Source organism: Dendrobates tinctorius, unplaced genomic scaffold (genome assembly GCF_039654945.1).
Source record: "Dendrobates tinctorius isolate UK_male_01 unplaced genomic scaffold, ASM3965494v1 ptg000035l, whole genome shotgun sequence".
NCBI lineage: Eukaryota > Metazoa > Chordata > Amphibia > Anura > Dendrobatidae > Dendrobates > Dendrobates tinctorius.
Genome location: NW_027361703.1, coordinates 27,575,581 through 27,590,921, shown reverse-complemented (window position 1 = coordinate 27,590,921; position 15,341 = coordinate 27,575,581). Strand labels below are relative to the sequence as shown.

The 15,341-nt window shown below is 47.1% G+C and overlaps 1 protein-coding gene across 7 annotated transcripts in view; it reads left to right on the top strand.

Annotated features, from left to right (window-relative positions):
* The window catches only part of ANKRD26 (ankyrin repeat domain containing 26), a 202,187-nt gene that overhangs the window by 127,532 nt on the left and 59,314 nt on the right, over positions 1–15,341 (top strand). For all 7 annotated transcript variants that reach the window (XM_073573361.1, XM_073573365.1, XM_073573364.1 and 4 more), the window contains 2 exons: positions 13,945–13,975; positions 14,473–14,596. In XM_073573361.1, coding sequence (XP_073429462.1) covers positions 13,945–13,975; positions 14,473–14,596 — 155 coding nt within the window. The remainder of the gene's footprint in view (positions 1–13,944; positions 13,976–14,472; positions 14,597–15,341) is intronic.

Below are 15,341 nucleotides of genomic sequence, written 5' to 3'. Positions count from 1 at the left end.
TGCCTCCTTGTTCCAAAGATTGCATCAATTTTTCCGTTTTAATTCTCGGTCTTTTCCCCCTCCATAGGAATGTCGAAAATGCTTTATTCAATCTATTTATGTCTGTATGTTTCAACAACATGGGGATGGTCTGCATTGGGTAGAGTAACTTTGGAAAGCACATCATTTTCAAGAGATGATTTCTACCTAGCAGAGATAACGGTAGCCCTTCCCACAACTTCAATTCCCGTTCTATTTTCTGTATCAAAGGTTTGTAGTTTAAGTCATATATCGATGCTGACGTACATCCCATCTGTATTCCTAGATATTTAAGATGTGACTTTGCTATTGGTATCCCACAGATTTCCCCCCTTGTTCCATCTGCTACCATTAGTGGCATCCTTTGCCCACAGAGAAATAGTATTTCACACTTTGTTCTGTTCAATTTAAAACCTGACAAGCTCCCAAACTCCTCTATCTGTTTTATCACTTTCGGTAGGTCCCTCTGAGGATTGTTCATGAATAATATAATATCATCCGCAAATAGCGCTGAGTGCAGTCGTTCCTTCCCAACACTAATGCCTTCGAAACAATCTCCTTCATTTAACAGTCGAGACAATGGCTCAATGGCAAGGTTAAACAGAAGGGGTGACAATGGACATCCCTGTCTAGTCCCTTTGTTCAAAGGGAAAGACTGCGACAGGAACCCGGGCGTTGCCACCCTCGCCTGAGGATTCGCGTATAATACTCCTATAAACGTACGAAAGGCTCCCTCTATCCCCATATTGTCGAATACCGTCTCCAACCATGTCCACCCCACGCTGTCGAACGCTTTTTCAGCATCAAGCGTGACCATGGCTGGACATTCCTCCTTTCGAAGATCCCTGTGTCTAATAGCATCCATTACCAACATGGCCCTCCGCACATTTGTCACCGCTGCCCTCCCTTTCACAAACCCCGATTGTGCCGGTGAAATTAAATTTTTGGTATTATCTCCGCCAACCTATTGGCCATCAATTTGGCCAAGATTTTAAGATCCTGATTTATTAATGAAATTGGCCTATAGTTTGCTGGATTGTCTAGATTCTTATCACCCTTGGGTATCAATTTTATGTACGCAGTGTTGAGATGTCCCGAAATTCCACATCCTCCCAGTATTTTATTGTACATTCTAGTCAAAACCGGCGCTATCTGCTCTCCCATTTCTTTATAAAATTCCCCATTGAACCCGTCAGGTCCCGGTGCCTTGTGTATATTCAAATCCCTTATTACCGACTGTACTTCCTCTATTGTTATTTCCGCGTTCAATCTAGACAGCTCTTCCGAATTTATTTGCGAAAGTTTTATTTTTCCCAACAGATCACTTCCCCTGTCTCCCGTCTCTTCCCCCCTGCTATATAAATTCGCATAGTACTTCCCCAAAATCTCTGTAATCTCCTTTGGGTTTGAGGATTTGCTCCCGTCCGGTCTAGTCATATTAGTTATCAAGGTCATTGGTCGTCGTCCTTTCGCCAGATTGGCCAATAATTTCCCCGCTTTATTGCCAAATTTGTGTAGATCAACTTCCTGTTGTGATCGTATCAGGTCCTCTCTTTTCCCCACCCAAGAGTGAAATTCCTATCTCGCTGCCTTCCACTCCTCTTTCGCACTTTGTGTCTTGTTTGCTAAGTACCCCGCGTATTTCTCTGTGAGGGCCTCGCTTGCGTTTTGGTATTGTTTATGAGTATGCTTTCTAAGTTTAGCTACATGTCCCATCAATCTACCTCTCAGTACTGTTTTTGCAGATTCCCAGAACAACATTACATCCGCCGCATGTTCACTATTAGTACTGCTATAATCATCCCACCATTCGATCAGAGTTTTGGCAAATTCCTTGTCTCTAAGCAAAAACGACGGAAACCTCCACAGATAATCTGTCCCCCTCTGTATTGTATCAGTGATGTCTAAAAGCACTGGGCTATGATCCGATATCACCATATCCTCAATAACCACATCTCTAACCCTATGCATCAAAAGTTGGTCAACCAAAATGTAGTCAATCCTGGACCACGCTTCATGAGGATGTGAATAGTGAGTGTACTCCCGGTCATTTGGATGATGCAATCTCCAGCTATCTTTCAAATTTGTGTCCTCCAAAAGCTTGGCCATTAAACCTTTTACCTCTCTAATCGGCCTACCATCATCCCTACTATATCTCTTGTCTTCCCCCCTTGATACCACCGCATTAAAGTCCCCTCCAACCACCCTTTTGAGTTCCGTATCCTTTTCCAATTCCTGAGTGATGAAGTTAAAAAAAGAAGTTTGTTCATTATTGGGGGGCATATATGTTATGTATACCAAATTCTCCCTGTGGACTGGAAAGCTTGATGTAGATATACCTCCCTTCCTCATCATTGGTCTAAGACACTAATCAAAATCATCACCCCTGCCTTGCGTCCCATGGAGCCTGACCCAACTACTTTTCCCACCCATAGTTTTTGCATACGAAAGAAATCTCCCTGGGGTAGATGAGTCTCCTGTAATAATGCTATATCCACTTTCAATCTTTTGAGGTGCCTCAATATCATCATACTTTTATGTGGTGACTTCAATCCTTTTACATTCCATGTCACTATTTTAACCATTATCCCAATTCCTCAAATATGTCAAGTCGCCATGTGGTCTTTCATATGTGTGGTGTTTTGCTTCCTTCAAGCGTTCAGTGCGCTTATGCCGTTGCATTCCCTGTACCCATCCACCCTTCCTGTATCCATTAACAATTAACAACCCCTCAACTAACCCCCCCTGTACAATCAAATGTCTCTGCACTCCCATTTTTTCTGTGATGCTCCTGGCTCCGCTATTCTCCCTCAGCCATTTAATTAAGAATTATACGTAGTCTATCCCTCATTAATTTATTACCCAACTAACCCAAACAAGGCCTTCTTGGTCAGTAGTCTAGCCAACATATAGCACCCCCTCCCTCCTTTCCCATGCATAATATTTGTCATTACTGAACCCAGAATCTTTCTTCTTCCCAGCTTTGTGGATACCTCAACATCCAACAGAGGCGTTTATCAAATAAAAATATAAATGCGAAAGAAACCCGATCCCCCCCCAGATATTAGTACTCCCCTACCCCTACCCCTCAGAGTAAGCAAAACCCCAATATCAATAACATCTGGAGAGACGAGAGGAACCAGTAAGAAGAGGCCACTTCAACCCTCACTATCCGTCAATCTCTCCTCTCATAAATCCCTCAGTTCAGTCTTCAAACCTACTCCCCAGAGTCTCTCTTAAGGCACTCCCCTGCCCTGGTTTCCCGACTTGTGTGACGGCGATCTTCGTGCCTTAGGGTTCTCCATGTGAGGCTCCTTCCCTTCCTCTCTCCTTTCAGTCCATTCGTTCCAGCCCTCCTCCCGAACCTCCCCTTCCCTCTCCCCGTGTCGACCACCCCTCCTCTCCGGAGATTCACTTGTCAGGTTTCTGTCCTCCATCTCCTCCATCCATCTCTCCGCCTCTCTCAAGTCCTTTGTCACAAAAAAAGATCCATTTCGTTTTGTCACTCTCAGAAGAGCAGGGTAGAGTAGTTGAAACTTTATACCCTTGCGGTACAGTGTGGTGCATATCTTGCTGAAGGACTTCCTTTTCCGGGTGACCTCTGCCGAATAATCCCCAAAGATCAATATTTTATGTCCTTGAAGAGACAGTGGGGTCCTTCGTCCTCTAAATGCTCGCAACAACTCTTCTTTGTCCTTGTATTCCAAATATTTTATTATGACTTGGCGCGGTCTGGCTGTTCCAGTCACCCCTGCATTACCCTCCTTCCCGTCCGCTCCCCATGCGCCCGTGTTTTCTCTTACAGGGCCTACTCTGTGCGCTCTTTCCACTCTGCATCTGTGTGTCAGGCCCAGCGCCTTGGGAAGCTCTGCTTCACAAATGTTATCCAGCTGCCGCATGGTTATTGATTCCGGTAACCCCACCAGTCTTAAGTTGCTTCTCCTGGACCGGTTTTCTAGATCTTCCAGTTTGTCTTTCATAGCCTGGGAACCCTCCTCCATCTCCTTCATTTTCCCCTTTAACGTTGTCACCTCATCCTCTGTATTAGATAATCTTTGTTCCAGCTCTGCCACTCTGGCTCCCTGCTGTGTGATCTGTTCTTTAATGGGGGATAGCGCCACCCCCACCATGGCCTCCAGGGACTCCTTTATCTTGTCTGCCAGGTGTGCTGCCACTGCTCCTGCCAGGCGATCATAGTCTATGAGCACGTCCGTTAACTGACTGCTCTGCTGGGCTGCCGGCTGCTCATGCTGCCTTCTCCCCTCCTCCTCCATCAGGCTCTGCTCACCTCCCTGCAGACCGCTGTATCCCGCGTCTGCCGCGCCCGCCGCCATTTTGAGATCTCGTGCTGCGTGGTCTTCCCCAGCAGCTCCTGGCTTTAAATGCTTGCCGCCGCTCCGGAGAAGGTACTGCTCCATATACCGGCGTCTCCTACTACTTATCCCTCACTTCCCGCTGTCTCCCGCAGCCTTGGGGTGATCTTTGTCGGTCTTTGTAGCTGAGGGGAGCGCGGAGCTCTGTCTCCTGCGTCCTCACATCACAGCGCCGGAACCGGAAGTTCCAGGGGTTTTATTACAATCTGTTCGCAGTCCCTAAAAAAGACGGGTCAGTCAGGCCAGTGCTGGACTTAAAGCTCCTGAACAAGTTTATCAGGATCAAACATTTTCGAATGGAATCTCTCCATTCAGTAATATCGGCCATGGAACAGGGAGAATACTTGGCGTCGATCGACGTCCAGGATGCCTATCTACATATCCCTATTTTTCCTCCGCATCAGAGGTTCTTACGTTTTGCCATCGATGGTCGGCATTTCCAGTTTGTAGCACTGCCCTTTGGGCTAGCCACCGCCCCCAGAGTGTTCACAAAGGTAATGGCAGTTGTCATGGCCATTCTACACTCCTGGGGCATAGTCGTCTTGCCATACTTAGATGACCTCTTGGTGAAGGGCCCCTCATTTCGGGCATGCGAGGAGAACGTCAGAATCACGCTGGACACCCTTTCTCGTTTAGGATGGTTGATCAACGGGAAAAGATCGTCCCTTGTCCCAGCCCAGAGGATTTCTTTTTTTAGGGATGATTTTCGATACCTCCCCGAGGGTTGGTAATTCTCCCTCAGAACAAGGCACTAGCGCTTCAGCAAGGGGTCCGAAAGCTTCTGCAGCCAATCCCTCACACCATTTGATTTGGGATGAGAGTGCTAGAAAAGATGGTAGCGGCTATGGAAGCGATTCCGTTTGCCCAACTTCATCTTCATCCCCTGCAGCACGCCCTCTTGTCAGCCTGGGACAAGAGCCCTTTCACGCTCGATTACCGGTGTCTGTTGTCCTTCCAAGTCCGGCAGTCCCTACCGTGGTGGACGCACAGTTCCTCCCTTCTGCAGGGGAGACTTTTTTCCCCTGGAGCAATGGTCGGTGGTCACAACCGACACGAGCCTCCTCGGCTGGGGAGCGGTTTTTTTGCCGCCACACCACTCAGGGACGATGGTCGCAGCAGGAAGCACGCCTACCGATCAACTTGTTGGAGATACGAGCGGTTCGGTTAGCGCTGCAACAGTTCCAGCACTTGCTGGCAGGCCGCCCTGTTTGGATTCAGTCGGACAACGCCACAGCAGTGGCGTACATAAATCATCAGGGGGGCACTTGCAGCAGGGCGACCATGCGCGAGGTGGAACACGTACTCCTCTGGGCCGAGAGAAACCAGTCGGTAATTTCGGCAGTCCACATTCCGGGCGTGGAAAATTGGGCGGCGGACTTCCTCAGTCGGCAGGGTGTCGCATCCGGGGAATGGTCTCTGCACCCCGAGGTCTTCCAGCAAATTTGCCAACGGTGGGGAACACCGGATGTGGATCTGATGGCCTCCAGGGTGAACGCCAAAGTGCCCGTGTTCGTCGCTCGGTCTCGGGACCTGCGAGCGATCGCCATGGATGCGTTGGATCGGCCATGGAACCAGTTTCACCTTTCATACTTGTTTCCTCCGCTGCCACTACTCCCGAGGGTCATCAAAAGAATCAAAACAGAGGGCAATTCTGCTGGCCCCAGACTGGCCCTGGCGGGCGTGGTACGCAAATCTAGTGCAGCAGATGTCCCATGGCGACTGCCAGAGCGCGCCCCGATCTACTGTCTCAAGGGCCGATTTGCCACCCAAACTCAGGGGCCCTGCGTTTGAAGGCATGGCCGTTGAATCTTGGAATCTAACTCAAGCGAGGTTTGGGCGCGAGGTGGTCGCTACAATGGTTAGCGCCCGGAAGCCTACCTCGGCAAAAATTTACCTTCGCACTTGGAAGGTCTTCTTTGGTTGGTGTCGAGAGCGAGGGTTTTCTCCATTGATTTTTTCGATCCCCAACATCTTGGCTTTTCTCCAGTTGGGTTTAGACTCAGGGTTGGCCCCGAGCTCGCTTCAACCCTAGGAGACAGATATCGGCCTTGTCCATCCTTTTCCAGCGGAAGATCGCTACGAATTTGCAGGTGAAGACCTTCATCCAGGGGCTCTCCCATTTGGTACCTCCCTACAGGGCTCCCCTGGACACCTGGGACCTTAACCTGGTTTTGAGGGTCCTGCAGGAGGCTCTTTTTCAGTCGCTGCAAGAAATTTCTTTGTCATACCTGTCCAGGAAGGTGGAATTCTTGGTAGCCATAACTTCCATTAGACGAGTCTCGGAGTTGGAAGCCCTGTCATGCCGAGCTCCGATTCTCACTTTTTTCAAGGATAAAGTGGTTCTCAGGCCAGCTCCCCCCTTTCTGCCGAAGGTCGTGTCCTCATTTCACATTAATGAGGATATTGTCTTACCTTCATTTTGTCCGGCACCAGTACATCGTGTGGAAAAAGCGCTCCACACACTAGACCTGGTGAGAGCACTCAGGAGGTACGTGTCACGGACGGCACCCTTCCGCCAGACGGATACGCTGTTTGTGCTCCCCGAAGGGTGCAGGAAGGGACTCGCAGCCTCAAAAGCGACCATAGCCAGATGGATCCATCTAACGATTCAGGAGGCCTACCGCATTGGAGGCACGCCAATTCCAGCAGGGATCAGGGCGCACTCGACTCGGGCGGTGGGCGCCTCTTGGGCGCTTCGGCACCAGGCTTCGGCGGAGCAGGTATGCAAGGCTGTAACCTGGTCCAGCCTGCACACATTTACCAAACATTATAATATCCATGCTCAGGCCTCGGCGGATGCGAGCCTGGGTAGAAGGATACTCCAAGCAGCGGTGACACACCTTTAAGCAGGAGGTGCATGTGGCTTGGATCGGTGAGTCAATCTCCCACCCAGGGACTGCTTTAGGACGTCCCACAGTACCTGTGTCCCCCAATGAGACGAAGGAGAAACATGGATTTTTGTGAGAACTCACCGTAAAATCCTTTTCTCCGAGACGCTCATTGGGGGGGACACAGCACCCACCCTATTAGCCAAGTTGACTCTTGTTTATTTAATTAATATGCTTTTCTTTTTTTTCAGGTGAGGGTGGTCCTTTTTTTCAGACATATTGTTATCTGTATTAAGGCTGATTTATGTTATGTTCTCCTACTGCTGTTGCACTAAACTGGTTTCTGCCCGCAATTGGGGCAAGGGTGTATGCAGCGGAGGAGGAACTAACCTTTTTTTGTTTACTTAGTGTCAGCCTCCAGGTGGCAGTAGCATACACCCACAGTACCTGTCAGGGCTGTGGAGTCGGAGTCGTGGAGTCTGAGTCGGTGCTCATTTTGGTGGAGTCGGAGTTGGAGTTGGAGTCGGTATAAAATGGACCGACTCCGACTCCTAAAATATATAATAAATTGGGTACAGTAATTCAATGCAGGATGTGCTGAATATTTTTTCATAGGAGTTTGGGAAAGTTATGAAATGTCCTATAAATGGCTGTTATATTCCTGATCTAAGGCTACATTCACACACAACGTTTTTCCTGTGTTTTTTGAGGATACGTTTTTCAGCTGCAAAAGCTGATCATCTTTTTAAAAAACTGCATCACCTGAAAGGTTTTTGAGCTCATAGATAATGTTTTCAATAGCAAAAGCAGATTAGAAATCTGCTCTATCTATATATCCATTTATCCATATCTGTCTATCCATATCGTATCTGTACCAAAAAGAATGAAAACCGGGTAGTACACCAATATATATTCTGTTCTATCTAAACATCTTGATTATTGGATCATAAAAATGATTAAATGTCTGAGGTTCACATTGTACTACAATAAATTTTTCACTTAAATATAAGCAATATGTGTCGGAGTCGGAGTTGGAGTCGGAGTCGCAGGTTTGGCTTACCGACTCCACAGCCCTGGTACCTTTCAGAGAAAAGGATTTTACGGTGAGTTCTCACAAAAATCCATGTTTTTTCCCCCAGGTCCCTTCCAGATGATGCAACTAAAATAAATAGGAGTAAGAAGGAAAGAAGAAGATGGAATAGAAAAGAGGGCAATTTTTTTCCCTTTATTTCAGGGGTTTGGTGTAAAGATTAATAGGGGCCTTTTTCCTATTATTTCCTATGCATTGGGGAACCAGGGCTAACTTTTGCAGCGTTTTCTCCAACATCCATGCCGCTCCACCATGCTGCAGCGGTCACAAGCCTTAATTTAGGTCCCGGCTTCTCTCGGGCCTAGTGGCTGCGTTGGCTCTGCCCCCTTCTTCCCTGCACTTCGGGCGGGCTTTTCTCCCGCCCATCTCTTGTTGCTTCCTTCCGGCCTGCGGCTAGCCCTGCCCCCCTGGGCTTCATGTTTCTCCTCCTGGACCTAGCGCTTGGTTCCACCCCCTCTTCCGGTCTTAGAGTGGGATTTTTCAGTGCATCCCTGCAGCGCGCGCTGTACCCTCTCGGTCTCTCATTCTTCTTGCGGTCGCCATTTTTTCGGCTTTTGGATCCGGATGATGACCCTCTCCCTGCAGGACCTACATCTTCAGTGCAAGTATCCCTACAGCCTGGCAGCAGACCACAGGACAACTGCACATACTGTGAACAGCTCTGCTCTGCAGACTGGTACTCCCCTAGGCATTTGTTCCTGTCCCCTAACCTTCTGGCATCAATTAGTGCGGTCACCATTTCCTGGCACCTAGACCCAGAAGGCAGCGCTTGCTTCAGGTAACGGGCAGGTTGCGAAGTATAAGCCAGGCACAGCGAAATAAAATTCCCAGGGGCAACACTGTCTGCAGGCTCAATAATTGCTGAGAAAAAACATCATTCCTAGTGGTTCTGGCGTAATAAGTGCTCTAGAGCCGTGCAGTCACTAGTGTAATAAGTGCTCTAGAGCTGGGCAGTCACTGGTGTGATATGTGCTCTGGAGCCATGCAGACACAGGTGTAATATGTGCTCTAGAGCCATGCAGTCACGGGTGTAATATGTGCTCTAGAGCCATGCAGTCACTGATGTAACAAGTGCTCTAGAGCCGTGCAGTCAACAGCAATGGCTATTGCTGCACACACCACGCTCTGCACCCTCCACAGGGAGATGGGCTATTATAAGTCCTGCTGTCTTTCCAGTGGTTCAGACATGCCTGAGGTTGATTGCCACTTCTGGTTCCACTCTTCTGTCCCATAGTCAGGTGAGTCAGAGGCTCCCTCTCTCACGTACCCCTGGGTCCTTTGCACAATCTGTCTATGCTTTATTCACCACTCAGTGAGTCAAGGTGCCTAGTAATCATCACTTCTGGTGGGCTGCAGCTGCGGTTCTAGTCCACTCTCATGTGAGTCAGATGCCCCTTCTGCTGCGTGTTTTCATGGTCAATAACGTCTGTGGTCTATTAACAGATAAACAGAACATCTACCACGTACCACAGGGTTGATCTCACCGGCAGCATAAGTGGCCAGTCCACTCTCAGGTAGGTCAAACACGCTGGAGTCAGGTACGGGATGGCTGCAGTTTTTTCTTCAGTGCCTTTTTTTTCACACCATCTGGTTATTCGAGCCTACCACTAACCATCCACTAGGTCAGTTTACAGTGCTGTATTCAGGCTATCTTCACTATCCAGTGCGTTACTCCTACCATACTTGATTTACCGATTGCTGTTTATACGTTTGCGCTGTCTCTTACTGAGTCAGAGCTTAAAAGGTATATCATGACTGTCATGACTGTTCACTTTACAATTCTAGAGGCCTTTTGAGCTACCTCAATACCAGAGCTCCCTATCTATTTGTCAGTACTTACCTCTTCTTTCTTAGAGACACCAGATAAAGCCTTGAGCAGCTCTGAGATTTCATTTCCGAGTGTGGCTGGAACAAGTTCTACCACCTTGAACAGGAATTGGCTCTTACTCTGCGCAAGCATCGCCCAGTGTGGAAGGCTGCTCCAGGCCTGCATCCAATGAGGAGCTTGGTGATAACAGGGTTCTTCCTTCAGCAAGAATCATATCCTTTTTTTCACTGTTATCTTCAGTTGTGTGGTGTCTCATACTTAGGTAAGCGGGTACACATATGTCAATCTTCGTCCCACTCCAGATGGGCCAGGACGGATAGAGTCGCCCATGACGTCATAGTGAAGGATCTTCTTTCGTCAGTCAATTTTTCTTCTGGGGTCTATGTGCTCCTCGCTAGGGCCAACCTTCCATGGAATTATCATACTTCAGGATTTTCACGGTAGACTGCTCTCAAGTTATTCCTTGTTAATTCATTTTCTCGGAATCTTTAGTACAGCCGCTTCCAAGGAGGGAAGCACCTCTGTATACTATATCCCTTCTCTCCTATCTCATTGTGAACTAAACTACTCCGACTGTGGACCCTCCAGTTTCCAGACCGTCCGCCAGTTCGGTCCTTCCTCTCCCAGATTGGCCATCCCTCTAGGATACCAACGACAGTCTCATAGACTACTTGTCAGGGTCAACTTTGAAGCGGCCGCCGCTACATTGCCTTTGCCTCCACCTGGGTAGCAAAGCCTATACACTCACAGGCTAAGCTGCTCCGTCAGGGCACGTTTTTTCTGGAAGCCCGACCGGAGAAATTGGCTGACCTCGCGGACCAAATTACTCTGGCAGGAAAGTACATGGTATCCGCCTCCCTGGACTTCGCTGCACCTGCTGCTCTGGCATCCAGCAATATTGTGGCCATCCAAACGACCATTTGGCTTACGGCGTGGCACACAGGCGTATCCTCAAACAGGTACCTCACCAACTTGCCTTTCCAGGGTTCCCGTCGGTTGGCTCCAGATTGCGCCAAATTATTAAACAGGTGACCGGAGGGTCGAGTTCTCTTTCCTTAGGCTAAACCTCGTTGTTTTCCTTTGTCACATGATTTTCTACACTTCCCTTCGACGGGGGGAGTTCTCCCCAAAAGGGAAGTCACAGACTTGGCTTCTTGGGGAAAAGATTTTCCTTTGCTTCCTCCTCCGGGCGTTTCCGTGACTCGAGGAGTAGATCCCCCCCAGGAACAGTCCTGGTGGATTTTCCTCAGAGTGACTCGCTGGGGATCTAAGATTGCTGAACAGAGGTGTTCATCTTTGTCTTTCAGGATCAAATCTTTGTTCACTAATTGCTTCCTGGGAACCAAAGGAGCGTTTTGTCCCAAGGAAGCCTTTTATCCAATTTCATTTTATCGCCTTCCTTTTTGGGCTCTCAATCATTCCCAGAGTCTCGCAGAGCCTTTGGCAGCGGTTTTTGCACAGCTGTGGATCACAAGTTCAGTGCTCTTACTGTACCTCACTGATGTTCTCCATGGCTTTGTCCATCAATTCTTGTTTCCCTTCCTTGCGTCTGTCTCTGTCTCATCCTCAGTAGCGCTCTCTCATCAAGTTTCCTGGCCAGGGCGACGTGCGTCTATCTGGCTAAGGCTGCCTATCCTCCATATCGGACTCGGGCTCGTGCGTTTAGAGGCCTTTCAGTCTCCAGGTCAGCGAATGATCGCTGAATCCGTTCGGCAATTGTAGTTTTATCAGATCAGAACAGAGCGCCTTCTTCTGAGTTTCAGGCTCACTCAACCCATGCAGTGGACGTCTACTGGCAGTTCGTATAGGGCCTCCGCCCTGCACCTCTGCAAAACAATGATCGGTCCTCCAGATATTCGCAAATATTTTTCAGAGTCCAGGTCTAGCTTCGGCGGATGCTGGCTTGGGTAGAAAGACCTTGCAGGTGAAGGTGATGAGTTGTCCGACCTGATTGGAGTTGTCAGATGTTCCCTCCCCTTTCGTACTGCTTTGGGACATCCCATGGTTTCCTGTCCCCCAATGAAGCGATAGAGAAAACAGGATTTTTGGTTGCTTACCATAAAATCTGTTTCTCAGAGCCTTCCTTTGGGGGACACAGCACCCACCCAAGTTTAATAGTTCTGTTTATTGTACTATATTGTTACAGTTTGAGTTTCTGTGTTTTTCTTTCTCTTTTACTTGTTGCTTCTCCTACGGCTTTCTCACTAACTGAATATCCTTTTTCCGGTGGGTGGGGTTTACACTTGGGAGGTGGAGCTAACTTTTTTTCTGCGTAGTGGCAGCAGCATACATCCATGGTTTCCTGTGTCCCCCAATGAAGGCTCCGAGAAACAGATTTTACAGTAAGCAACCAAAAATCCTGTTTTTCAGACGGAGTCCATATCATTTTGTATATTTTGCTTAAAGGGTTTATTCAGGACTATATTAGTTTTTAGGAGGTGCTGATTACCTTATTCTTCTACCCGACACAGAGCAGTTAGCCTCTTTTGGACGGTTTTGTCGACAGAGCATGACTACCAATGTCATGTTGGTTTACAGCCGGCTCCCCGCAGTTAGGCAGCGGTGAGACCTGTCACTGACCTAGAGCAGTGCTGGAAAAATCTGGCCCCAGGTGGAGAATGTCCAGTCTCATCTACAGCTATGGTTCTCAGCCGGCTGCCAAACTTATGTTTTTCTTGAAACGCTGGGACTTTTCAAAGAAAGGATATACCTTGCTGAAAACGGTCAGCGAGACTCTGATTCTTGTTGCCTGCATGAGTAAGGCGATGAGTTCCCTTTAAGTCACCTTTGCTTAAATTAATGAGAATAAATTTGAATGAATGAACATTTTATGTACAGTATATGTAAATCATTATCTGGTTTGCAGTTAATTGTATAACTTCAGAACGAACATCTAGCAGATAAATGTGACTTACCATTCATCATCAGTTTCATTAGGAACCATATATACCAGGGGTCTCGAACACGTGACCCCTAAGGCTGTCATCTGCAACTTGTGGGGCACCAGAGCTCCAGCGATATCCCCAGAACAGCAGAGAGCACACTGTCAGAACAGGCCACGTGTGCATGGAAATGTGACAGATCTATTATCTTACAGTACAAAAGTATTGCAGGATAATAGATCAAGGATCAAGCAAGTCAGTAAAAAACCAAAACTGAAAAATATTTTGCCATTAAAAACTTTATATAAAAGCAAAAATAAATGAACAAAAGGGACATGTTTGGTATCGCCACATCCGGAACAACCAAATCAATAAAACTTTACTGTAACCCATATGCTGAACATCATTAAAAATAAATAAAAAACATGCAAAAAATGTATATTTTTTAATTAAACTGATGCACAAAAAAGAGAAAAAATGGTATCACTGAAAATATCATCTTGTCCTGCAAGGATTGCAACCCGCCAACTTCACACCTTTTTATGTGCGCTCCATTTACCTGGCTGAGTAAGAGAGCCCTGATCTAGACCCATATTACTTATATCTTATTCACATGCTTGTTGGTGGACATCTGAAATCTCCCAATAAAGTAGGCCATGCACATTTACATAGAAGATTGTATGCGCCAATGTGTATGGGGGCAGCTGGGCAGTCCCCTCAGTGTTAGGTGAAGGCGTAGAGCGACGGATTCAGAATGTGAGATTTAGCATTTGGCAGCTACTCAAGCTACTTACTACTGTTAGTGTGCCGACGGCGATCTGATGTGTGACCGGCTGCCATTTATCCCAGTAGAAATGCAATAATAAAGGTTATGTCATCCCGCAGAAGACTTGTATTAATTGGCTGTTTGTTATATTTCTTTCAGGTCATCTAATAAACGCACAGGAAAACAAAAGGTGAATGAGTTTATACAGAACAAGACGTAGCTGATGGAATGTATTAGTATCACCTACTTGTATGCTTAGCATTAGCTCTCACATTTTTGTCTAGTTGTGCTGATCTCTATTCAATGTTCTGAGACAGCGTGACACGTTATACATAAGGCTGGGTTCATACTGCGTATAGGCAATAAGTTTAATGGATTGTGTTACACCGCGGCATAACGTGATGTAACGCATCCGTTAACGCTGCCATAAGCTGCCATTACTGAGCGCATCGCTACACACGTCATAAGCGGCATGCATTAGCGATCTGCCGTCATTCTGTGCTAGCGCAGATGATACGTTGAATGGACTGCATTAATGCAGTATGAACCTGGCCTAAGCCACTAGTTGGTTGTTGGAGAAAATCCTGTACACAGGAATGACCTCTTCTGTAATCTGCCATATTGTTCAGGATGAGTAAGAAACCAATTATTAGCAAGATGTATTACAATGAATGTTGTCTTACACAGATGAATGAAGATTTGGCTGATTACTCGCAGTCCTCTGATACTGGCACTGATGATTCTGAATTGCCTACTTCAGCTTTCACAAATGCCATGTTGCTGATCAAACAACTCAACCTTGATGGCCAAGGTAATAGACAAATAATGAAGATGTCATTAAATTCATCAACCAATATCCTTTGTTATACAGTCACATGATGGGAAAGATCCTAACAGTCCATTTCAGCTGCCTGTCCATACACAGGAGCGCTTGTTTGGCTGACATGTTGGCTAATGGTTCATCTCCAATAGAACAATGTCATCAGCAATCAGAAATCGAGCATGCCCAATTGACCTCTTCATCAACGGTCATTAGGCTGGTGCCTCATAGATTGTCAGCCAGTACTGTAAATGATTGTAAAATAATAATTGCACAGAAAAAAACGCATGTCATACAGATGCTATGTGGGAAGAATTGCAATGTACTCGCATGACACTTGTCCTACTTTTCTGGATCAACATCGGATCGATTTTATATACGCAGATGAGTATGAGCTCTTACATTGATGGTCATTATTTTATTGCCCAGAATATAATACGTCTTGTATTTTAATGACCACAGTTTGCCCTGGCTATTACTGGTTCAGGAGTCATATGGTGGCAATTAGCTGTTTTCAGGAAAATGGTCTTTTAAGCTCTAAATCAGGGGTGGGGAACCTTTTTTTTCTGCCAAGAGCCATTTGGATATTTGTGCCATTCTTTGGGGGCCGTACAAATCGTGCTGGAACTCCGTCCACAAAGTACGTCCTGACTCTGGCACTGGTGTGGGGACGTTATCTTCCATTGTACGCACCTGAGCTTAATAGTGAACTCTGGGTGCACATGATCCTAAAACA